The sequence below is a fragment of the Excalfactoria chinensis genome, chromosome 3 (genome assembly GCF_039878825.1).
Source record: "Excalfactoria chinensis isolate bCotChi1 chromosome 3, bCotChi1.hap2, whole genome shotgun sequence".
Lineage (NCBI taxonomy): Eukaryota > Metazoa > Chordata > Aves > Galliformes > Phasianidae > Excalfactoria > Excalfactoria chinensis.
In genome coordinates, this window is record NC_092827.1 from 90,883,938 (window position 1) to 90,907,813 (window position 23,876).

General features: G+C 46.9%; 2 protein-coding genes across 2 annotated transcripts; both read right to left on the reverse strand.

Moving 5' to 3' along the window:
• Positions 1–397: 397 nt before the first annotated feature.
• On the reverse strand, positions 398–6,866 carry CCT4 (chaperonin containing TCP1 subunit 4). Its single transcript, XM_072333117.1, has 14 exons — positions 6,594–6,866; positions 6,269–6,321; positions 5,901–5,990; positions 5,071–5,179; positions 4,494–4,636; positions 3,700–3,821; positions 3,480–3,612; positions 3,018–3,157; positions 2,659–2,755; positions 2,245–2,355; positions 1,873–2,003; positions 1,534–1,768; positions 856–969; positions 398–610 (listed from the first exon to the last, which is right to left on the reverse strand). The coding sequence occupies exons 1-14, from the start codon at positions 6,709–6,711 to the stop codon at positions 596–598; spliced, it is 1,611 nt and encodes a 536-aa protein (XP_072189218.1). The 5' UTR covers positions 6,712–6,866; the 3' UTR covers positions 398–595.
• Positions 6,867–12,590: 5,724 nt separating this feature from the next.
• LRRN4 (leucine rich repeat neuronal 4) lies at positions 12,591–22,141 on the reverse strand. The gene is made up of 5 exons (XM_072333113.1): positions 21,771–22,141; positions 19,747–20,469; positions 17,985–18,186; positions 16,883–17,017; positions 12,591–15,782 (listed from the first exon to the last, which is right to left on the reverse strand). The coding sequence occupies exons 2-5, from the start codon at positions 20,432–20,434 to the stop codon at positions 14,459–14,461; spliced, it is 2,349 nt and encodes a 782-aa protein (XP_072189214.1). The 5' UTR covers positions 20,435–20,469; positions 21,771–22,141; the 3' UTR covers positions 12,591–14,458.
• Between the last annotated feature and the right edge of the window lie 1,735 nt (positions 22,142–23,876).

Genomic DNA, 23,876 nt, shown 5'->3' on the forward strand with positions numbered 1-23,876 from the left:
CGGCTGCAGGGCGCGGTGTTTCTGAGGGGCGGGGCGGTGTGAAGGGGCGCGGCTGGTTCCGCTCATTGGTCACCTCCTGTTGTAAGAGGTTTGCGCTCGAGATAAATGGGGACTTATTAGTGAGTACGGGTAAACTAAGGTCAGGAACGGTCTTCTACTTCTCGGAGGTGCAGTCATTGAGCACTGGGCCCGGTTAGCCGATGGGATGGCACGCACGTGGAGGGCAGCAGGCAGGGCCACAGCCCAAATGGGGGAGCCCCATGGGAAGGAAAGCCTGGCTGAGCTAACAAACTGTGCTTGTGAGCTGCCAATGATGTGGAACGCTAATCTAAATGCTAATTTAATTCAAACTAGAGAAGTCGATCTCCTTTGTAGTGAAATCAAGCAAAGACTCGAGTAGACTGCTGCCTGTTTATTGATAAACAGCATTTCCTTTCTGAAACCAGGAAATGTATTAAATTAACGTGAGAAAAGTATATATAAGCCTTTGTGGACTTTTAAGACAATTCACACACAGGCGCTTCTGGTGAGGAAGCTGCAGCTCAGGCTACATCCGAGGAGCTCCAGAGCACAGTCCCAGCTTCCTTTATCCAGCTTACCGGGTGTTCACCTGCAAAAGCACAACGGCACACGTAAGAGGTCCACACAATACAGTAACAATCATTTCTTTGCTTATGTATTGTTTTAGTCACTGCAGCATCTTGCTTTAAGGTATCCTGCTTATGCAACAGGAGTTTAATTCTCTCCTGTGCCCTGTTTTTAGATGACCAAATGGTAGAAATAGCTGACAGCATAATCTGTGTTCCCAGCTATTCTGGCATTTATCAACAAGAACATGATATAAAAGCTACTCACCACGTCATCAATCTTAAGAATACTGCGCACAGTTTCTGTTGCCAGAGTCAGGGCGCTCACAGACACGAGCAGCGGCTGCACTACCAGCTCCTCCAGGATGTTGGAAATGCCACCCTGCGAGAGGAAGTCGCTTTCACTTTGTGCAGGTGAGCCTACAACCACATTTAACACCTTCTAACAGGAGCGATGCTGTGCTAAGTTAGACTATCAACTGGCTTGCACTCTTCAGTTCTCAACAGGAATGTTACTGTAAAGGGCTGCTGCTGAATATTTGACGTATCCACTCCAAGTGAGCCAAGAGAAAAACCAGACATAGCTGTTACCCGTTCAAACAAGAAGCTGTCCTGCTGTGCTTCTGCTGTGTGAGCACCTTCCCCTGCACGTACCACCCCCAACCCTTCTAACCAGACCTGCTTGCTTTAAGTTCACTGTGAGACTCCAGCTAGAAAAATGTTTTTGAAGAGACATGTGAAGGTAGCTGAATGCCATGGGTGTAGAATGAGAACCTGCTATTAGTGGTATTCAGGATAAGCTGCTGCAGGTTCAGACAGCGAGCTGTTATTTCTCTCAGCACTAACCTTAGGAACAATTTTGCTCTCTATATTTTAGACTTCTACATTTCCTTTTAACAGCCTATTTACTTAAGCTACAGAGTTCTACATACAGCTACTTTGTTACCTTTCTGACATTAATGCCAGCTGTTTTCTCTCCTTGAGCATGTCTGTTCCTCAGCTCTGTTACTGTTGAGATAGGATTGAGACCTGCGTTTTCAGCCAATGTAGACGGTATAACTTCCAGTGCATCCCCATAGGCACGCACGCAGTACGAGTCCATGCCCCTCAAAGTGCGGGCGTACTCATTGAGGCGCAGTGCCAGCTCTATCTCTGGTGCTCCACCTCCTGCAATTAAAGCTCTGGGGACAGAAACTGACAGTCAGACTTCATGATACATAGATGCATAAAGAGCTTTCCACATTAATATACTCAATTATTCTGTCCAAATGGAAACGTTACCTACCTTTTCTTAACTAAGCATCTAATGACACACAGGGCATCGTGAATGGAACGCTCGGCTTCTTCTAGAACAAGTTTGTTGGATCCACGTACAACAATGGTTACTGTTTTCCCAGGGTTTGTACAGCCTGTAATCTAGAACAAAGCAAACAACAGAAATAAGAGAATAGCCTCCATCTGGTACGTGGAACTGCACTAACGGTACTGAGGTCTGCTGAGCAAAACCACTATGCTTCCCAAGCCAGAGGCTCAGCAGGGATGACAAGCAGGTCCTTTAAGACCTCTTGTTACTTATGTTATTACTTTTAAGTTAGCAGTTATTATTAAAAGAATGGGCAATGGTTAAGAAGGAATTAATCTTCTGTCACTCACTCACCTTTATTAGTTTTCCAGAACCGTTCAAGTTGACTTCCTCTGCCAGCTCAGCAGAGCCCAGCATGTCAGGAGTAAACTGGTCAATATGAGCAACAGGCTTAGTTCCAATGGTCTGGAGAAATAAGAGTAGGAACAAAGTAAGGAAACTAATCTGAACTGCAGAGTCAGCAGACATGCTCCACAGCGTACTTCGGTAAAACACAGGTACTGCTACTGCTCTTACATCCACCCTTAAAGTGGGACATCTCAACTGAACTGGAACGTCTTTCAGTGAAACATCTTGTCTGCCTTTACGCTACGTTCCGAATGTGAGATTTGTTCAAGTGTGAAGAGACTGGCACTGGCTGGGTACTCCAGCTCTGGCGTCTTCATACACAACTGTTATTTTAGTAGATGTTTATGTAACTCACTTTACCTTACATATAAACTCAATGTCTTCTCTTTCTATGTCTTTAACCACCATGATCTTCATTTTGTTCAGAAAATGCAGGGCGAGGTCACTAAGAGCATCCCTAAAAACAAGAGGGGAGCACTCAGTCCAAGACAGTGTTTTCATAACTGCTTCTTGGCAATAATGCTGAAATTCTTCAGTCTACCTTGCAGGGATATCCTGAAATCCAAAACCCATTAGTGACAGCACCAGCCCTGAGAGCGACAGATACAATCTATCACTCCGCATGAACCTGATATTTGACTTCTACTTTCCAGGACTGCAGACAATTCCCGCTGTTCCCCAAATGACCAAAGCAGGTGAGCAAACCAGCACTGACGTACCGCAGAATAGACTTCTGAATCAGCAGCACGTTGCATCCAGCCTTCTTAATTTGCTTAACTAAGTTTAGAATGTAAGCTCTCTCTTCACGCAGTACTCTGTCCATTTGAGCATAATCAGAAACAACGATTTGGTTGTCCATCTATTGAAAAAGAAATAAGAATCATGAACAAGTGCTCATTTTACAAGTATGGGATGCTGTATGTTCTTTGATTTAATAGCCTGTGATTTAAAGTATGTTCAAACAGATTACAGTCAAATGTACCATTAGAATTTGTTTCTATGAGAGATACTGGAATTCTGAACTGTTTTCTCATGCCAGCTACAAATTGTTTAAGAGTTCTGAGTAATGGGGGTTCATTACTAGCAGGCCTTCATTATAGCTGTGGAATAGAGCTGACATTACCGTATCTTAAACAAGATATGTATTTGCTGTTACATTTTCTCACTTTAGCTAAACTTACATCCGTCTTTGGAGCAGAGAGGCAGAACTGAATTAGGCCAATTTTGGCCTTTTCCACTCTAGTTACACCTGTGTTGGCCACCTTCTGAGTCAGGACTAGCCCTTCCACCAGCTCACAGTCGTCAATTGTTCCTCTGCAAACAAAAACAATCCATGGCTCTTAGCGCTTTGGGAAGCAATTCCATGATGACACAGGCCTATAATTACAGACTGTTTCTTACCCCAACTTCTTCACAATTTTAATATCTCTGAGGTCCACGCTGTTAGCTGTAGATGGGTCAATCACCTTCATCACTGCATCCACGCTCATGGGAGAAAGTAAGCTGGAATACTGACACACAACCTAAAGGATTCAATGATGGAAGGGAAAAAAATAATCAGCGATACATGATCTAACACTGATCAGCAACAGCCAGCAGTTGTTCAGGGACTTTGGAAAATGAATTTGACTTTATTTCTGTGACTCGTAAAATAAACCCGTAGAGAGCTTTGCAGATTGTTCTGCCAGAATGGAAACACGCTTGTATAGAAAAGACTGTACAGTGCAAAGAAATATTATTGAGAACAATTTCTGCTTGTTTCTGAGCTATCGCCTCTCTACAGAAAATTAAGAGCTCTAAAATTCAGCCGTTCCCTGGACAAAGTTCCTGTAAGCAATTCATCTCCAGTTTTTGATGCTGTTTTAGGAACTTGTGCCTCATGATTAAAAACTGCCTACATGAAAAGCTGGCAAAAGCTCTCCCTAATCCCACCTGTTCTTAGTTACCGTTTTCATCTTAAGTTTGTGTGTGTAGTTTACACTTGGCAGTTCACTTTGGGATCACCGATTGTTTCAAACTGAAATCCAGCTTCAGTGTGTCAACTCCATCACTCACAGCTTTTTAAGAAGTCAGTATAAAGTGACGTAGCCACTGCCTCAAAAGCAAGTAGATTTGTGATGTGCAGGATTCTTACTAAGTGAACAGCTGAAAATGCCAGTTTGTCTGGAGGCATCACGTTCACATATCAGCCATACCTTTGAGTTCAGTGATGTAGTTGCACTGTTTAGCAGGGTTTCTCTGTCGCTCAGTTCAACTGGCTGTGCCATGTTGGTCAATACCTCAATACCTTTTTCCAAAGCTTTCTGGAATGACTCTGAAATGATGGTGGGGTGAATTCCTGTGAATAATATAGAAGGTTGTTAGGTCATCCTTGCAAACCAGTGGTCTTTCCTCCTCTCTCCAAACTCAACCACAGAATAACCAGCTTCAATTTTAGTTTATCATCCTCTTAATTCTCTGTCCATTAGAAGTATAATCTAGGTGAGTTTTTATAAGGCAACATTTACCACCTCATTTAGTTACTATTTTCAGTATTGATGGTGATGCAATCAGCTCAAAATGAAAGGCTAAGCAGTGAGAATTTTAATCAGAAGTGGGACACGAGCGAAGCCTCAAGTTATCTTTTCATGCTTAGGGTAGTTAACAGCATTACTTACCAGCCTTCATAGCTAAGACTTTCATATATAATAGGTATTATACATACATACACATATATATGTATACGTAATATACATAATATATGTTATATATATATAAAATAAATATGCTTGCCTTTCTGAAGAAGTCTGGAACAGGCATCCAGAAGAGCTCCGGCAATGACAACAACAGATGTAGTACCATCCCCAGCTTCAATATCTTGCGCTTTTGACAGCTCTACCAACTAAATGGACCAGAGTTTAAATATGATGCTACTTCACTGAAAACTCTGACACTTACAAATAAAAGAGATAGGACAGAACGCAGCACTACCAGAATAACCCACAGCACCAGGACTTATCTTTTCTAATTTGCAGCTTCTCATACACGTATACATATTTAACTGAAGCAATAACAGAAGCCTCCAATAAAATAAAAGCCACACAAGTCAAGCAGCTTTTCTCCCAAGCTAACAGCTGATCTCACCCAGCTAACAGGTGAATCTTTCCCCTTTCTTTTAGAAGGGTCCCAGGTCGCACATTTCCATCTCTAGCCACAACCGAATCCAAGAGGGGGCTACGTTTAACCTTTCATAACAGCAGACCACTGTACCCTAGGATCACCAGATCGTCATGTCATTTATTTTCTTCTCTGACTCTCTTGTCCTACTGGTTCGGGACATTACCAACTTTTCTTTCTCAGATAAGAGAAGCTTTGGGCCAAAAATCTTTTATATCTTCAGCCGTATCCAGACAAGATTATTCCTAAGCAGTAAGAAATAAAGACCTGGAATTCTTTAACCCATCTTACAATCAATGTCAGTAGACCTGAAGCACTCAGCAGAACGTCTGTTGCTCTATCACTGATGACATCCACACGAGGCATTACAATCACTGTTCAACTGTCCCAGAAATGAACCTCTAACGTGTACCGCTGTGCAAGCAATGTTAGAAGATGTCAGTTACCATTTTGGCTGCAGGGTGCAAAACCTGCATCTGTTTCAGGATAGTAGCACCATCGTTAGTGATTGTCACGTCTCCTTTAGCATCCTGAATCTGAGAAGGAAAAGAAGAAACAGCACTGATTGGCAACTACTAACGTTTATCGTGATTCAGTGTCAGACAGTTTGACAAATAACGCTGTCAGGAAAACTGAGATAAGTTTAATCTGCGCTTTACTACAAAGAAATAACATTTGATCATCAAAACAAACGAGTGCTTTTCAAGCTTGGAAAAGCAGCTTAAGACAAAGGAGCACGTCAGTGTGAGTTACACAGCACATGGCAGTCCCTTCAGCAACCTCACCGCTTTCATACTTTCAGTACAAGGTTTACCATTTTGTCCATTCCTTTTGGTCCAAGGCTCGTTCTGATGGCGTCAGCGACAGCTGGAAAAACAAGAACGGCATTTGCAAGCTGATCTAAAGAGCTACGGCCGCTCATACACCATCCTGAGCAGCGTCTCCCACTACAGAGCAGCTCCCGCATCGCGTCATTCCCAAGAGCAGCACGGCAATAATAAAACGTGCCGGTTTTACAGCTCGCCCCTGAAGCGGCACGAACCTCCCCGCTGTGGCCTCCCAGCACGGCCCACCAGCACGGCCTCCCAACCAGCACGGCCTCCCTACCAGCACGGCCTCCCAACCAGCACGGCCCTCACCTTTGCCGGCGGAGATGTTGCTGAAACGGATCTGGGAGGGCTTGTCCCGGTCCTGGTACGTGCCCTTAGCCCGATTCCCGGCGCCGCCGTGGGCTTTGGGTCCCGCGTTCTCCGGCATCGTCGCTGTCCGCCGACGGGCGCCCGGTAGGAGCGGATGGGGACGGATGGGGACGGATGAGCGCCGCTCACCGAGCCGCGAAGCTTCCAGAAGACGCCGCCACAACCTCCTGGGCGCGACCGGGTCCTCGCAGCCGGCGCCAGGCGTGACGTCACGCCGAGAGGTGTCTGCGCCGCGCCTGCGCGCTGGGAGCGAAGATTTGCCTTCTGCAGGCGAGCTGCGCGGACGCCTAAAGGCGCTCTGCGGCCCTTCGAGAACAGGCTGCGCGGGGTCCTGGCGCTGGGGCTGGGAGTGTGGTAGTGTTTGGTGTTTCCTCAGGGCTCTGGGGGAAATGGAAGCTAAAACTGCTGGTCTCACATTGTTATACCTAACTGTGTTCGGTTAGAACAAAAGCCTCTCTAATACTGAAGGTAACTTAGGGTTGAGGCTTGCTGCTTGCTCCGTTGCAGGTGGAGGAGCTGTGTTTTTACTGCGTGTGTAGCAAGTTGCTGATCTAAGTTCAGGGTTGCTGCGGGCAGTGGCTGCCATCTTATGGATGTGGAGGAGCTGCCTGAGCTGTGGTGGATGAATAAAGCAGGTCAGGCCCAAAGGACGGTGTGTGCATTAGGTTGTGCGTAGAGCCGGCGTGCACAGAAGCCTTCCAGAGTTATTTGAGAACTGGATTGAGGCCGGGAGGTGCCTGCACGTTCTCTTGTTCTTCTTACCCTCTTATCATCGTTTCTGACTGTTCTGTCCTCCAGGATTTCCAGGGAGCAGTGAGGGAGGTGCTGATAAATCAAACAGTAAACACACATACATGTGATCCTGGTCTTGTATTTGTATTCCACTTGTTTTTTTTGAAGAAGTACTTTGTCCTTCACGTGGGACTCAGACCTGTCTCCAGTTTTGACTGAACGCGGTAGAAACGTGACACTTTCTGTCTGTGTGTGTAGTGAGCCACACAGGAGGGCTGTGTAGTCAGCAGCATGCTGAGGACAAGCTCGGCCCTTTGGGGGCACCTGGGGATCCATACAGGAGTGAGACAGACAACAAGGTGCAACTGCTGCAACAAAGCAGCTGTTGGAGGCTGAATCCTGGCAGAATGTTGGGATAAATGCTGCTGAGCCTTTGAAGAATCGCCGTTTGGTTTAAAAACACCACAAGTGCAAGCTCCATTTCTTCCCTGAGGTGTTTCCATGCGGAATAGTACCCAGCACGATTCCATCCTCTCCCTCTAGGTGACAGCAGAGCACCAGTCCTGCTCTGAGGGGCTATTCCCTGAATACATTCTTTCCAAAAACCCTGCTATTTATTGTCTTGCTTGATTATGTTTTAAGGAGGTTGAAATTACTCTTGATATGCTGCCCTGCTTCAGAACAAACTACGTACTTTGGACTGCTGATAAAAAGGACCAGGAGTTTAAACACTGTTTTCTTTTATGAACGTTTGTTTCCATGGACATGAAACGTGTTCTCACCTGTGATAAGTATCTCTGTATTTCATACGTAAATCGTGAACGAGATCCTTCTTGGCAAGCAAGATTCTGAGCCCTCAGAGGCATCCTCATTTCTACCTCCAGATGGATGCATTTGTTTGGAGATGACAGCGAAGGAGCACGTCTGTGCCAGCACGGTGCTTGCTGAGTAAATGTGGTGGTTTGATTTTGCATCCTGTGCAGAAGAGGCTGATCAAAGCAGTGGTACAGTGCGGACTCCCTGTCTCCAGCTGCAGTGATTCCAGGCAGCCCAGTGAAATGCCTCTTGTGCCTTGGCCAGGGACAGCTCTCCAAAGCAGGCTGCCCTTTGTGGTAGAGTGGTACCGCTCAATGTACCTTGTCCTGCTGCTCTGATGTGCTGGGCTTCCTCACCCTCCTGCTTGTGCCAACGCAAGGGCACTAAGGAACTGCTGCTTGAAATGGCATCTGTTGCACTGAAGACGACGTGGTCTCTCGATTCCCTTGCAGCCCACAAAGCTGTGTGGTGTCTGAGCCCTGAGGAGAATGACTTTCCTTCTGAGTGGAGGCCTTTTCAGGGATCATCTCTCTTTTTCCAGAGAGTTTTTTCTGTGTAAATGACTCTGTGAGACTCGGGGACTTTGAGATACTGAGCAAGGAGTTGGAACAGCATGCACCTCTGCTGCAATGCCCGGGGATGCACCCACATGCACTGCTGGCTGTTTTGGCCTTCCTCTGCTTGAACTTGGACCTCTAGAAAGAATAAAAGCCTTGCCAAGTGAGTGGAAAAGGATCTTAGGAATGCATGTAACATTTTTGTTCTCTGAGAGAAAGGCCAGGGAAACAATTGACACAAGCTTGTGAGAACGCATGTTTGGTGCTCAGAGTGCTTCCCTCAGGTGATCTTCCTTTCATGATGGGAAAAACAGGACAGCAAACTGAGCTGCTACACGGTAAGTGGATTTACTGCTGATCACTTTTGGGCAGCCAGTTGGCTTTTGTTAGCTTCTAAGATCGGTTCAGAGGTGTATGGGTGTACCTTTGTCACACATCCAAAGGTTTGTTTTAGCGTTTGGAGCTACAGAGCAGGATTGGACCAAAACAGGAATATGGGGAGGAACAAGCAGGCAGAGCAGAGCTGGGGAAACAGCAGTTGTCTGACTCCACCCGCAGATGGAAAAGTTTGTGTTTTGCTCCCTGGTTGCTCTCCTCACTGCCCTGACCCCAGCCAGCGCTGGGGGAGGCCATTCAGCTGCTTGTGTCCATCTGCAGCACTGAAACAAAGGGAAATGTCCAAGCTGGTTACTGCTCCTGTTTACAGGAGTGACAGCTCTGCTTTGGGGAGTCAGGGAATGAGGGTGGTGCTGAGTAATACTTTTCTGCAATTATATCTACTTGGATCGTGTGGAAGCTATAAATTGAGCTTCAAGAAAACTTTCAGCCTTGCTTTTTAGGGTTTACTTTTGAAATTGTTAGGTGCAGCAACAATTAAACTTCTGGAATGGATCTCGTGCTGATTTACGTCCTCTGGAAGTATTTAGTCATTTGAAGCAATAGTAATATTAGTGTTTCCCAAAGAAACGCTTTGTAAATGTCGTGGCTTGTTCAAATGAGTTTTGAACTGTTGACATCTGTTCTTGGGCTGCAGCGGTTACTTAAAACACGCATAGTGAAAATAATTTCAGGCTGTAGGATTATGGCGTGAGGGCAGAGAGGAGGCCTGTGGGAAGGCACAAGAGGCTGGAGTGAGAACTGCCTGTAGGAGTTGGTTGTGATCCTGCATCTTGTGCTGGGTAAGATGTGAGAGACTGAGGTTGAAGAGAATTGATGAGGCAGTATCTAACACCTGGCTTATAGGAGTGCTGTTTGCATAGGCAGCAGAGCGCTGTTGTGTGTTGGGGGGGAATTGGGCTTCTGAAGACTTTTCTTAGTCTGAAAGCAGCCAGCTTTACCCGTCTCTGCAAGATGCTGCTGCTTTTATCAGCCTTGTCTTGGCTGTGACCTATGTGATGAAGCAGTGGTTCTTGCTGTGTATCTGTGAGGCTCTGAGTACTTCTCTTGCTTTTGCTTGCACCTTACATTTCTGCTCAGCCTGTTATCACAGCATTGTATGGTTGGAAGGGATCTCTGGAGATCATCTAGTCCAACCTTGTGCTTAAGCGGGTTCCCTAGAGTAGGTTGTGCAGGAAAGCGTGCTGGTTTTTTTATGCTTTTTGTATTGGGATGAGAAATAGTGAGGTTACAACAGATACAGAACTACACAGGTTAGTGGGGGTAGACATGGTATTGTAAAAGGGGAAGCTGGACAGGAATGTTTTCCTTGTTTTACACTTATACACATTACAATAATGCTAGCTATGCTTGTGATATGTACAAAAAGTGAGGAGTATATCATGCACTACAACATGAGCTCTATCAATACGTTTTTAATCTGTGACCTTTGGGTCTTCATTAATGCAAATCCAAAGATCCAGTTCTTTAGGACTATCTGGTCTGGCTCAACCAGCACATGATATGACATCTTTATTTCAGGTTGTTACTAGTAAAGCTGATGATAAGCAAGGTCAGGTTTGCGTGGGGAAGTAATGACCTTTTGTAAAACGTGATACAGAACTTCATCACAAGTAGCCTATTAAATAATATTGTCTCTGTACAACCCTATCTTCCTGGATTGTAAGGAATTAAGACAAACTGGGCTCAGTGAGCACTGTGAGATTCCAATTCTTCTGTCCTTCTGTACTTTCTCATCCTTCCTCCTTTCACAGAGATCTCCCCTGGATGATCATAACTTGTGGCTTTGGGCCTTTAAACAAATTCAAGGTACTTGTACAGAAATTCTTAGAAGGAACTGGTTAGTTTCCCTAAAGGGAAAGAAATCTGTATTACCTGTGCTATGCAATAACTTCTGCGACTGGTACAGATGAGTTTTAGAAGAATCTCTATTTTTTTTTGTTTTAAGAGGTCTCAAAGTGTTGTGCCAATCTTTGATGCTTTGGTTGTTGAAACCAGTTAAACTCTTGGTGCTGTCTGCAAAACACTCCAGAGGAAGGTGGGTATTTCTTGGCAGCAGGTGGTGGGGGCCTTGGGTGTGTGCCTGCCTCTGTGTCCCTGTGGGGTCAGGGAGCAGGAACTGAGGGGTGTGCAGGTCTGCAGCTGGGGCTTTCTGGCACAAGGGTTCTCCTATCAAGGGCTGTGTGCTGGGAATTGCTGTTGCCTTCTTAGGGCTATGTAAACAAAGGGAGAAGGTGAAGAAGTAGCTTGCAAAGTGCCTAGGCTGCTATGAGAGGTAATCAGTCTTCTGGGAAAGCCACAGGGTATGCTTACACTGATGTGCTTAGATGGAGGGTGATAGCTTGTGCTTTTCTGAACTCTGGGTGTGATTTGCTCTCTGAGGGGTTCCAGGAAGGATATATAATGAACACTGACTTGGTTCTTGTGCACCAATTGGGGTAGCAGCTGCAATGAGAAATGGCTGCTGTACTCAGTTATGACAGTATGCAAAGCTTGCAGGCACTCCCATGTCTCAGCACAAGGCGAGTGGCCAGAGTGGATGTCAGTGCCAGCCCTTCTGCCTGCTGTGGCTAAAGGCTGTTTTGCTTTCAGGTAGCTGCAGGTTGAAGTGTCCCCTGGTCACTGACCCTCAGTGAGATCAAATCCTGCTGCCTGGTGACCTTCCTCTGTTGAGCCTTGCCGCAGGTGTTGCTGTGATTTTTCACAGAATCATAGAATCACCAAGGTTGGAAAAGACCTGAAAGATCATCCAGTCCAACCGTTCACCTATTACCAACAGCTCCCACTAAACCATGTCCCTCAGCACAACATCCAATTGTTCCTTGAACACTCCCAGGGTCTGTGACTCCACCACCTCCCTGGGCAGTCCATTCCAGTGCCTGACCACCCTTTCTGAGAAGTAATATTTCCTAATGTCCAGCCTGAATCTCCCCTGCTGCAGCTTGAAGCCATTCTCTCAGGTCCAATCACTAATGACACGAGGCTGACCCCCAGCTCACTGAAACCTTCCTTCAGGAAGTTACAGAGAGCAATGAGGTCTCCCCTGAGCCTCCTCTTCTCCAGGCTGAACATTCCCAGCTCCTTCAGCCTCTCCTTATACGGCCTGTGCTCCAGACCCCTCACCAGCTTTGTTGCCCTCCTCTGAACATGTTCCAGGGCTCAATGTCTTTCTTGCAGTGAGGGGCCCAAAACTGGACACAGTACTTGAGATGTGGCCTCACCAGTGCAGAGTACAGGGGGAATTTGTAATGTGGGAAAGGATAGCTAAGATAGTTAAGATGCATCCTCTCAATCTCATTTTATGCATCATGTTCCTTTGGACTTGTGCATAGTTGAAGGATAACAACCCACTTTATTTCCAGCTGCTGTTTCTTTTCTGTTCTTCCCTTCTAGAGCTATCTTCCAGAATACGTATGTAGCTATTCACAAGTTTCTTACTTTGTTCCACTTTATTTCTGGTAATACCAAAGACCTCCGCCAAGGTCTTTTCAAGTGGTACTTTACATACACAGGGGAATATGTGATCCCTGCCCTGATGCAGGGTAATGTGAATCAAAGGCTGATGGCTCCTGCTTATTTCAAGTAAAGTATCATCTGCTCTTATTTACGAAACATTCCAGAAAACACAGGAGAAAACAGGCCTGAAATAAATATGAGAAACTACATCCAAAGCTCTGAACTACAAGAATAGGAAAGCAGATGATGTTTTCCAAGTGAGAGCTGATGCTGTCCTGGTTTCTTTATCTGCAGTTCGCTTCTGTTTTGAGTCACAAAGCTCAGCAGCTCAGGATGGGCACAAGGAGCATCTGTTCAAAGCTGGTGTCATCTCCAGTGCTGGCGTTGGGGAAAGAGTAAATTTGCATGGAAGTGTTGCAAGCCCTTAGGGGTGAGGAAGCTGTGGCCTGCTCCATGTGACACATACAACATGAAAACTCTCTTGGCATCAGATAACAGATTTATCTTAATCAAAACGTTCTTTAACTATGTCTGAAGGTTCCAAAACAATGAAATGTTGGCGATTACCCTTCTGGCTGTACACCGCGGATGGTAAACACAACTCAGAGATCAATCTTTAACAAAGAACCAGTCTGTAGCTTTTATTTCTATTAATACAAGGAGCATTAAAAAAATACGGAGACAAAAGAGACTCTTGCAGCGTACACCAAGTGTACAACACCCTTCATTCTCTGAGGCTGGGGGGGGTTTATGTGCTGTGTGTGTACAACAGCAGAAATGTATACCTTGTTCTCCAAACAGCGGTTGTTAGAGAAAATGTTTGACCAGGACAAATGCTGTCTCGTATTAAAAAAACTTCAAATGAAAAGGTCTCCCTAAGCTACTGAAGAACGGGACTTGTCAGCCATCTGTTGCTATTAGTGTAGCAGAAATGAATACCCTGAAGTGCATGTGGAAAAATATCTGCATAAATCCCTGCTGTTGCTAGTGGGCGGATTTCGGTTTTTCAAGTCTCAGCAACATATACATTCAATTCTTTCTTTGCTTGGCTCTGTGCCTCTGTATGAGGTAAGCCATCATCCTGCTCAATCTGCAGATGGAACTGAGCAGTAATCTCTTGTTTAAAGTCAGTTGTGAAGTAAATGCTGATGTGCTCCCTCCCATCCCTTCTGTGAGGAGCTGTATTCCAAACTCTGCACTGCCTGTGGTTGCTATTGTGGTGGCACTTGAAGCTTCAGTTGTGGCATGTCACACGAATGCAGCACAAGGCAGTTGTCCTGGCTGTGCTGATCCTGCGGTGTCTTGCTCTTCCTTTTGGCAATTCACCTTCGTGTTTCTTTTTCCTGAGCTGAGTGGTTTTGGTCACCAGAGTTATTTACTGGAGGTGGACGTGTGCAGCACTTGCCACTGAGCCCAAGGAGGTCTGTCTCACACTGCTTCCAGTCATGCTGTTTTGAAAATGAAAACTCAGCCTCACTTAGGTGAGTAAAAGCAGTATCTGTTGTGCTTGGTGAGATGCATTGTAGATTCTCACTCTGCGTGGACTGTATTGGTGACAGCTGACAAGGCACCATCTCACGGTGTGAAATGTATGTTAGTATATTTGTAGGTGAGCGTAAAACGAACTTTTCAAGATTAACATCCACGCTTAGTGCGAGAACAAGAACCCAAAGGCTTTTTTTCTGTTTGGCTGCCTCTTTTTCAATTCTTTTCTCCTCTAGAAACATGGTGGCAATGAAGTCGGGTATTTCCTTTTTGGTTTTTTGCTGAAGGACTTTTTGATAAAGGAAAATGTACCAAAAGTGATAGAGACAGCAACCTTGGGATGCACAGAACAATCACTTAGCACTAATCTGTTGTTTGTAACTTTAACGGGTAATCAAATGCTGGGTTCTTGTAGGAGACTAAATGTGTACCGTACTGCTCGCCGTGAGGCTTTTTACGTGCCTTGCACAGGCAGATGGACAAAATAATTGTGGAAATGAGAAAGAGCCCGCTTGCTGCAGACAGAGCAGCAAAGATGGACTTGTAGCTGGGCTTTGTTCTGAACCTGGCGCACGAATTGCCTGCAGTTCCCTGGTTTGCTGTGTGGCTTAACCCTGCGCTGTTGGAAGCAGCCACGCAAATGTGGTAGGTGGTGTACGGTGAGAGGTTGTACAGGGTGTACTGCCTCGCTGTGGAGTAAATGTTCTCCAGGACCAGCTGTCCCTCCTCGCTGCCTTGGTCATGAAGCGTCAGCTGATAAGTACGAACAACAGAATTTGGGGCGCACCAGCGTATCTGTGCAGAGCTGTCTGTGACTTCAGACACCTCTCTGAGCCTCGGAGGGTCTGGAATTTCATGTTCTGTTGACATGCCGGGACATAAGCATGGGGATGCTCTCTGAAGTTCACTGCACGGCTTCTGAAGGTGTCTGCAAGGGTTGTAGTCACAGGAGGTGTACGTTCGTTGCACGGGGGGTTCTGTTGTCTCCTCGCTGTATTCATAGTCATCTACATAGTGGATCCGTGGTCGGGTGGGTGCAGATGCTGACTGAGCGCTGGGATTTGTGGAGTTCAGCTGCCGTAAATTTGTTTGTGGTGTCCTTTCCACAGCGAAGGAGTGAATGTAATGGGGAATGGCATCTGGATTTCCTGTTGCTGGAGTAGAATGCTCACTAGTGGGCTGGCTGAATAGGCGTTCCTGGGGAAATGCCATGTGAGTTTTTCTGAGCTCTCCCTGGAGCTGCTGTGTTTCAGTTTGACTCACAGAGCCATAATCCACGGTCTGGCTGTAGAGCTCTCTGAGAAAACCGGGGGAGGTGGTTAGCGATGCAAGGAAAGGGGGATGGCTCATGGATTTGGAAACTGCCTCATCCTCTGGGGAGGAACTGTTGGCTTCCGTGAGCATCAGCTCAGCTGGGTTGGCTGCAGTTGTGCTCATTACACTGGCTTCCTCATTCAGAGGAATGTAAGCGTCTTTGGTTAGCGGAGCAGAGCCTGTTGTCATTGCTGCAGTCGTGGTGTAGTAGCTGGCAAGGCTGAAAGCGTCTTCTTGGCTGGAGGGTGTGTTTGAATCGGGCAGTGAGATATCTTTCTCAGCCTGGCATTTACTGTAGAGTTCTTGCAGTGAAAAAGAAACTGAAGGCCTGTCCCAGTTTTCTTGGGATGTGGTGCAAAAAGTGTCCAAAGCCCTGCAGAGAGGACAGGAAATAACAGACAAATTCCACAAGAGCATTACAGGCTCCTGTGAGCCTTTTTATCCCAAACCATTCTTCATATTAAAGAGGTGAAGCCTAGACCAGAGCTAGGTTGTGTTAATGATAGTCCTGTGCTACATAGATAACTTTCCACAGCACTGTGAACATAGCTGACTAGCTCTTGGCTTTTGTAAGGTGCCTGAGACAAAGCATCCTTTGGTACTCTGTGGTCCTTGGCAAGAGTGTCTGGGTTCAAGGCAGCTTGTGTTAAAGGTTTAGACTTGAATGCTGCACTTAAGGAGCCACATGTAGAGAGTTGTAACAGGGTCCCAAGGATCCTTAAACTTGGCTGGCTCAGACTGATAGAGTCGTGCTGAAGCATATCCAGCCACTGAGCTCAGTTTCTTTCTTTACTCAGTCCCTGCAGGCTTGTGTAAAGAATGCAAATGCTGTCCTTCCTGAAGAGAGGCAGTCTGATTTTAACAGTGTACTTCCCTGCTTTCTTAGTTATGGGTAGTGAAGTCTTGGTGGCCCCTCCAAAGGAAGACAGATCATACATATGCAAAGTACTTATTGTAACCACAGTTTATTGTAGTTAATCTGTAAAACTCTTGGAAAGCATGAAAACAATTGGGGACAAATGGTGCTGTTTGCAAGAGGTTTTGTTCACTGCCTCTGGCTTTGGGAATGCAGGAGCAAGGAGGAAATTGTGAACAAAAGTACTTGTAAAGTCTTCCAGTCCTGCTCCCAGTGCCTGCCCATCAGGGCCACCTAGCTAGCTCATTTGTTGTTTTTATCTCCAGTAAATAGAGAAATATGAACCAAGAGTGAAAATGAACTATTCTCAGAATCCACAGCTAATATCGCTTTATACTTTTCTACATAGGCCCACTGTATTTGTCCACTTTTGAGTGTAATTCAGCCACAGTTTCTCCCTAAAAGAAACTTTATTTTACATTTCTACCTCTTGTGGAAATGAGGAACATGCAAGGAATGTGAGCAACTTGTAAGGTAGTGACTATTTGGTCTTCAAATAACTTGCATATTTAAGTTGTGTATAAAGAGGATTACTTCATCTCCTTGAACACACTTACTTTTGCAGCACGATCTTGGGTGTGGAGAGCAGCCAGGAGAGCCTACAGTCACATAACAGAGGGTTTCCATGCAAGTTGATGATGATACTGTCTGAAGAATTGGTATTCCAAGAATTAAAGGAACTCAGGTTACAGCTAAAAGATGACAAATAAAGTAATTAGTGCTGAGCTCATTGTTGAAGAATCGGAGCAGGCTTAGTATCCTATCCTATATAAGATAAAATGCAACATTGCCTGTTGCCTTGGAAATAGCATATCATCAACGCTTCCATTCTGCATTTGAAAGTCTAGATTGATATCTGCCCATCTCTCTAAATTGCACGATGTGGCTGCTGTCTGCTAGCATATAGCTGAAGTGCTCTATGTGGATAGCACCTTTAGAGATTGAAGATGGAAAGGAAAAGGTTATCTCTGTTATCATGCATTCGCCTGCACTTTTATGTTATGTCATTTCTCTGGCTGCTTTCTCAATGTGCTTCTAGTGGCTTGACCTCCTCTATGCCAGTCATCCCCTTCATGTTAATTATCTCTCTTAGAACAAACATATCCCCTTGTGTACTAAATCAAACAACTGATCTAGGATACTTTATACCTTTACTGTTAAACTGCCCTAACCATAGAAGAGTGACCTCCCTGCAGCCGGAGTTCTCAAAAGTTGCTCTCTTTTCTCTGCAACTTTGTTATTTTAGAAAACTATCAGCTTTCATCCTTTGTAAAGCAGCATAGGCTTTGGAAGCATGGTCTGCTATCAAAAGTAGGCTTCTGTGCTGATCTCATCAGTGCTAGGTAAAAGTCTTATGGAGGAGTGGCAGCAGGATGGGTGTTAACTCAGACAAGTGGCAACTGTGCTATTGCTACAAGTCTCACACCAGCTCTGTGGGCTTTATCCGTTCTCCTGCTGAATTAGTCCTGCTGCTACAGCACAGGCTTCACGTTGTATACCTGGCTGCACGTAGTGTTTTTCCCCAGCACACAAACCCATACCTCTTTTCTACATCTGTGATGACAAACAGCAAACAGCGTTTGCATAAAAGTCAGTTCCATGCACAGTTCTGGGAGACAAAGGCAATGACTGATGAAGAACAAGAAGGAAACAACTCACTTTTGAAAGGAAAGATGGCTTAGGTTAGGTGTGCTTTCAAACATCTCTGTCCTCACGAAACCCAGAGAGTGGGAGTCACGGCAGTTCAGCTCCCTGAGATGAGGCATAGACCTGAAGTCGGTATCAAGGCTTTGTAATTGTGGCATCTTTGTCAGGTGAAGTAATCTGAGGTTGGGCAAGTCTCTGGTCCACTCCACTTGAACTGAAGCAAAAAAAGAGATTTTCACTTGTTGCATCAATAGTGCATTGCTGTGGATTTCTGCCTAGGAAACAGTGGCAGACTGAACTGTCAGCCCAATGATGGATGTTAGTGAGATTCTGCCAAGCAGCACATAGAAAAGATGGAACCCTCTCCTTGTGAAGCACGTGGATTTATTAATAACTTAGCTAGGGAGCTACCAGATAGAAGTTCTAAATTCATAGTAATGTAAAATGTCTCTGTGGTTTTCTGCAGCTATTCCCTGTGGGAAAGGAATATAAACAAAAACCAGTACACAGGCGTATAAACACTGGTGCAGTCATTTTTATAGTGTTACTTACAGACCTGACCATAACATTGTGGGGCAGAGGAGAAGAAGGGAAGATGAAGAGAAAGGTAATAAAGGCGACCAGAGACTTGGAACAGTTTTCTTATTAGGTAAGGTTAAATGGATTCTCTACTCAGAGAGGTTGATGGCTGGAGGGCGGTGAGGGAGGTCTACAAAGTCCTGAATGGTGTGAGAAAGGCCAAGTACATCCCGTTCCTCCTAGCGCAGGAAGAAGCTGAGACATGAACCGTGGAGGAACAGGTCTTATAAAGATGTGCCTTTCCATCCCAGGACTGAATCATGTAACTCACTGCCACAAGAGGTGTTAGAAATTCAGTTGTGTGTCTGTACAGTGCTTGGTGAGGTGACACCTCCAGCCTGGGAGTTGCTCCACTGCTCTCCACTGCTGCCGGCTGGAACTGGGGCCAGTACAGATGGGATGGATCCCTCGGTACTGCCTTTCTCTTGTTCCCTGTCCTTGAATAGAGCTACTGTTGCCCTGTTCTGGGGGGAATCACTGCTGTGACCCCATGCTGTGCTTCTTGTACCAGTGCTGACCAATAATGCGTGGTGACACCTCACTGAGAGCCCCAATGAGAGTAGGATTGTTTTAGATGAATAAGACTGCTATGAAGTGAGACAGAAAAGCATGAGGTGGCCATGTAGGTAGGCCAGGGAGGCAGTGGCCTGGCATGTGGGAGAACCAGGGCCAAGCCTTGGCTCTGCCCCAGCTGGGCAAAGCATTCAGCATCTCCCTGCCTCATCACCTCAGTTACAAGGAAGCTGGCAGAAGAGGAGATGCACTAAAGGAAAAGTTGTTCTGCCAATTGCTCCAGGCTGGGAAGTCTCACTGTGCAGAACTGTTGGGCCGGTTGTGGCTGCCACGCTCTCTGCGCTACTTCAATGCAGCAGCGTAAAGCAGGGTGTCAGTGTGGGGATGGACAGTGAGAGATTCCAGCCATTTGTCCAGAAAGAGAAATGAATTTCTCTCTGTGCTTCCCAGAGCTAATCCCAGGGCTGGCGGTGGTGTGCTGTGGGATTAGGAGGGAGGCAAGGTGCTGCAGTGAGATGGGCCATCATGCTTGATGCTGTCTTCTCTGTTTTCCCTCAGGGAGGCTGCTCTGTGCCAGGGCCACCCCCCAGGGTTACGTGACACCAGAGAGCACCCCACACACTCACACTGGCTGTGGGTAAGGTCAGGCCCTGTGTTTACCATGAGAAATCTGTAAACTTACTTCTCTCGAGAAAGGTCCCGCTCAGATCAAGCACGTTGATGGTGTTCTCAGGCCTGTGCAGAGCATCGCCAGGGGATCGACTGATGGCAAAAGCAGACTCCTGAATTCCCCTGCTGCCCTCCTGCCCAAGCAGAGTTGTGGAGAGGTTCAGGAACTGTAGCTGGGGATAACAGGAAAAAGCCAGTGGCTGGATTTCAAACAGTGGGTTTCCAGCCAAGGACAGCCACCTCAGGTTAGGCATTGAAGAAGTGTGGCATGGTGGCACAGATGACAGCTTGTTAAAGCTTAAGTCCAGGGAGTGGAGACTGCTGAAGGTTTCCGACCCCCATCTGACTGTCTGGAGGAGGTTCCGCCTCAGTGAGAGGACACGCAGCCGCGGGAGGTTTGCTATGTCTGTGCCATTCACCTCTTCTAAGAGGTTGTTGCTGAGATCCAAGACCTGCAGGGCCTCTGGGAGGCAGATGGGGAACGCTGTCAGGCTGCTGTTGGTGAGCTGCAGGGTGATCCATGTCCTGTTCTTCCAGTCCTCACAGGACATGCTGGTGAGGTTAACGTTCTCCCAAGTGTCTCCCTGCGCCAGCTGGAAAAAGGTGGTGACATCGCTGGATGCTGCAGGCTCGGCTCTGCTCACTGGGCCTGATGCTGTGTTCCTTGCCAGCAGACAAAGGATGAGCAAGAGGGGGAACATCTTCCCGCTGAATGGCTTGCAGTTAGTTGCAAGATCTGCTTTGGTTTTTGTTTCGGGGAAAGGAAAACATAACATCAGCATTACAGACTAAATTAAGATACTTCCAGGTAGCTTCAAACTATTTAGAAGTGAAACGCTTATAATTGTTTTCCTGTTGCATTCAGACGGCATAAGGGATAATTAATGTTTCTCCTATAATTAAGCCTAAGCAAAAAGGAGCCCCTTGGGACAGAATTATCATGTGATCTCAGTGCTAGTTTGCTGACAGTTTTTCATGCAGAAAGCAACTGAGCAGTGTTGCACCTCAGAGCAGCAGCAGCATGGGAGGTGAGCTGCTTGTCTGCTTGCTAGTGCAGCAGTACAGGTTGGTACAGCACAACCTGCAGGAGAGGGATATTGCCATGTTATATAGCTTTCCTTTTGTCGCTGGTTGCGTATTGCTCTCTGTGGGGCTGTCCTGCTGCTGTGACCTTTCTGAGAAGAGTTGCCTGCTAGGGGGGTACCAAGGCAATGGGGCTGGGGTCAGGTGTGGCCAGGGCTCTGCTGTGGGTGAGATACGTGCTCCAGTTCCAGAGGCAGAGGGAGGTACTGGTAATGTAGGTCCTGAGCCATGTTTTTGTTCAAGTGGCCAGACCCGAGTGTGTGCTGCTGGATCAGGCCCCAAAAGCCTGGGTACTGAGATGCACTTTATTCAGTGTTATGATTCCCATCCGTGTTCCCTCCTTGTCCTGCCCCAGCTGGCTTTGTGTGGGTATCACAGTGTGTGGTTCACTCGTCCCAGTCCTCTATGAGATGGGTGATGGGAGACATTTTTGATAGACAAACGCTTTGAAAAATACACGACATTCATGAGACTCATACCAAAGCTGCATCTGAGAGCTTGAAAAGCTCAGCAGGAACCTGAAGACCCCTTTGAAAAATACAAGCCCTAAGTGACTTACCCAACTGCAGGTAGTTCTGTGTCAGGGGAACAAATTAACCATAGCCCTAATCTAGTGCTTTACTTCTTAATCTACTGTTTCAAGCTCTTTCCTCACCTTAATAGCTACTTGCTGTTCCCTGAGTAGAGTCAGATATTGCCCGGACCATCATTTATTGCTCCCATCTCATGTTTGAGGTGGGGACCAGCCAGTGTGCTTTGGTCACCTGAGTCCTTCCCGGCATCTGGAGCCGCACAAGAGCAGAGCAGCCTCAGGACCTCCCGGTTCCCAGGACTCCTGGCTTCCCTGCTCTATGGCACATGGCAGTGGGAGGATGGGGGCAGCGGGACCGCTGGCTCCTCCTCTTATATTTGCCCTTAAGCCCCCCAGTCAAAACCGCAGCCGCTCGCACGTACCTGCCCGTGAGTCCCGATGCCTTGAGCCTCCTCTTTCCCCCAGCACGAGCTGCCGGGCTCTGTTTTATACACTGGTGACTCAGCCGAGGAGCGTGTAAGGTCTGCGTTCTGTTCCCGGCTTCCCCTGCTGGCGGCTCTGCCCACAAGCGCGGGCGATGTTTGTTCCAGGCTCGCTCCCCCTGCCTGGAGAGGGGGTGGCTCCGCAGCATTCCCCCCTGGCAGGAGGGTGGGAGGGCTGCCGTTTCTCAGCGCCGCTCCCCGGGCCGACCCGCTGCTTCCATCTTCCACTGAGCACGGGGTGTAAAGGGAGCAGAGCGGGGCCTCCAGTCCCACCCATCGCATCTTCCTCGGGCGGAGGGAGCTTGGGAGGGGGCAGGAATTCTTCTGGATTTTTTTTGGTGGACAGACTGTAATGATGTGGAGCTCTGCTCCATCTGCTGACAAGGGTGTTGATAACGCTGCGTGCCTGTAAAAGGCTTAAAGTATTTACATTTCTCTGTAAGACACTTGCACTTGGGAGTAACTCTGCGGACTGCTCTCCCAGGACAGATGGCTTCTCTCAGAGCCGAGGAGGCCCCCGGGACATGCCGCAGGAAAGCTCCCACCCACCTGCTGCTCCTGCAAAATCCCATCAGCTGGGGGACAGGCCTGCAGCATCACACAGCAGTGTGACTGGCGCCCAGTCCTGCTGTGCGGGGTTTCTCTTCTGTGTGCTGCATCTGCCTGGATGTGCAGCTGGGGAAGGTTCCCTTCCTGCTCCTTTGCTCTTCCTTTGCTGGTGTAAGAGCAGTGGTGTAAAGCCAAGGGGCTGCTCCTAGCTAGGTCTATTGGCTGTGTCACAGTTCAGACCATCAGGTCGAGGGCCAAGATGAAGAAGCAGGAACTTGAAAGGAATGTATGAACAGAGGTGGTTCCGAAGCTAAAGCAAGAATGTGGCTGCTCAGTTTTTGCTATAAGGCAATTACTAACATTTCCAGGGAGAACAGTAGTCAGCGCTTTTCATTTGTCAGGGTGACAAAGAGATTGTGATGTGGAAGGCAGAACAGGCCTGTGGGCTTTGGTGCTAAAGTGCAGATAAAGGTCTTGCTTTCACAAAATCCTTGACTCTGCATGTATGCAGACCTTATCTTCTGACCGTGTCATTCATTATCTGTGTGGGGAGAGGACCTTGAAAAACACCAGAACATCCATGGATGAAGATACTGGCTTTGAGTAGGACTCCTTGGAGCCCTTGTGGTTCCTTTGGAGGCTGGGTGTAATTTACAGGTTGTTCTGTGCAGAATGGCTGTTGGGCAAGACAAATAGTTTCCTAAATGAAGGGCTGATCCCATGGATTAACCTTGATGGAGCAGCTGTCAGGCCTGTGCTTAGGGAGCACGCAGGCCGGGTGCTCATAGGCCTATAGGTAACTTTGAGGATCCACTGGGTTCAAAGGGCAAATTGGAGCAGGTTAAAAAGATTCTGAAGCATTTGCAACAGGAGTGAGAAGGAACAAAGTCTGGCCTCAACCAGACTGGTGGGAACCCTGCCTGCTCTTTGCCTTTGCAGCTTCTTAGCTGTAAAACTCCTTTTTGAGAAGCTGAGGAGGTTGATTCTGAGCCACTGAGAGAAGCTCTAATGTGAAGTAGAGCAGTCATGGAAAACGAGCTTTTTGTTACGTTTCTTTTCCACATTCGTCTCTGGTTTTTGGATGCGCGGTTTTGGGGCAGGCATTACATCTTTTCCTGCTCTTAGCCAAGCTGCAAACTCTGTAATCATTAGGAATATCATTGCTATGGTACATCTCAGAGAGCTGCCCAGCTGCGGTGGAGCTTTTCCAAGGCAGACAGCAGCCTTCTCTCACCAGTTTCTTGGAAACCATCTGATGGCGGCAGGCAGGGATTTCCTTTCTCCCTGTGTGTCACTTTGGCCTGTTCTCAAGTTGCTGTTTCTTCAGGTTACCGATCTCCTTATTCTGCTTTCCTGGGAGTTTTGCTGGCAACCTGAGGGAATGCTCAGGAAAGGCAGGCGTTTTTGTTAGCTTCTTTTTTTTCACGCAGATGATCTATGAGGCACAAAGAGCTAAACCAGACCACCCCCTCCTTGGGGCTGATTCAGTGCTTCACA